The following is an 826-nucleotide window of genomic DNA, read 5'->3' as shown; positions in this document are numbered from 1 at the left end:
AAGGCCAAGCAAGAACAAGATTTAAAGGATTTCCTTTTTGAGATTAAAAAAATCAGTAGATTTACCACCTAAAATAAAGGGGACCACATTTAAAATCAATATCTGATAAAATTTCCTACCAATAAAGATTCCCAGTGGGCCAAAAAGCAATCAGTTGCCAACATAAAATAGCCTGAGTTAGATTAACTAAAACTGATGTGAATGTTGATGCCCAGTGATATCAGTAGGCCAGTGGGCTCAAAGTGCAGAGGGTACAATATTACTGTATTGTATTTGTCTTAAAATGAGGCAAGAATCCTAACCGTAACTTGGGAGCATGACCCCTCCTAGCTATCTGCTGTATAAACTTTTGAGGAAAACAGAAAAGTAAGAAAGGCAATTTTCAGGACACTTTTTAAAGCTGTTTTCTGCAGGCCTTCCATCCTTCCCTTGAGGACCTACGTCTTCTAAGCTAAAACCAACCCAAATGAGGCCAAGTTCCATTAATTACAAACAACATGAAGGTAAAGAAGATTCATGCAGAGGGCTCTAAGAATTTATGCTGGGCTCTATTAGGACACTCTAGATGTGGAAAAGGACAGCATCCCCAGTGTCAAAGAAAAACTTACCCTTATTTAAAGTTTGGCATTTCAAGACAAACAAGAGGACTGGCTTTTCTTATTTAGGATGACAATTCTGATGGTTAAAAGGTTGTCCAGCCACCTGTTCTAGGACTTTACCCTGGACATTTTGGAGTTACAGGCATAAAGACCCTAAAAGGATATCTGCTCACCTGGGCTGTGATTGGTACTCTGAGGAAGTGCGTTGGTGATGTTGGGCAGCTCAT

At 39.6% G+C, this 826-nt stretch overlaps 1 protein-coding gene across 1 annotated transcript in view; it reads right to left on the bottom strand.

The window, feature by feature from the left end:
* The window catches only part of ZSWIM5 (zinc finger SWIM-type containing 5), a 184,097-nt gene that overhangs the window by 44,690 nt on the left and 138,581 nt on the right, over positions 1 to 826 (bottom strand). The window contains exon 6 of the mRNA XM_019630899.1: positions 773 to 826. Within this exon, the coding sequence (XP_019486444.1) occupies positions 773 to 826 (54 nt within the window). The remainder of the gene's footprint in view (positions 1 to 772) is intronic.

The sequence above is a fragment of the Hipposideros armiger genome, unplaced genomic scaffold, assembly GCF_001890085.2.
Source record: "Hipposideros armiger isolate ML-2016 unplaced genomic scaffold, ASM189008v1 scaffold_965, whole genome shotgun sequence".
NCBI classification, from domain to species: Eukaryota; Metazoa; Chordata; class Mammalia; order Chiroptera; family Hipposideridae; genus Hipposideros; species Hipposideros armiger.
This window is presented reverse-complemented; position numbering and strand designations above follow the sequence as displayed.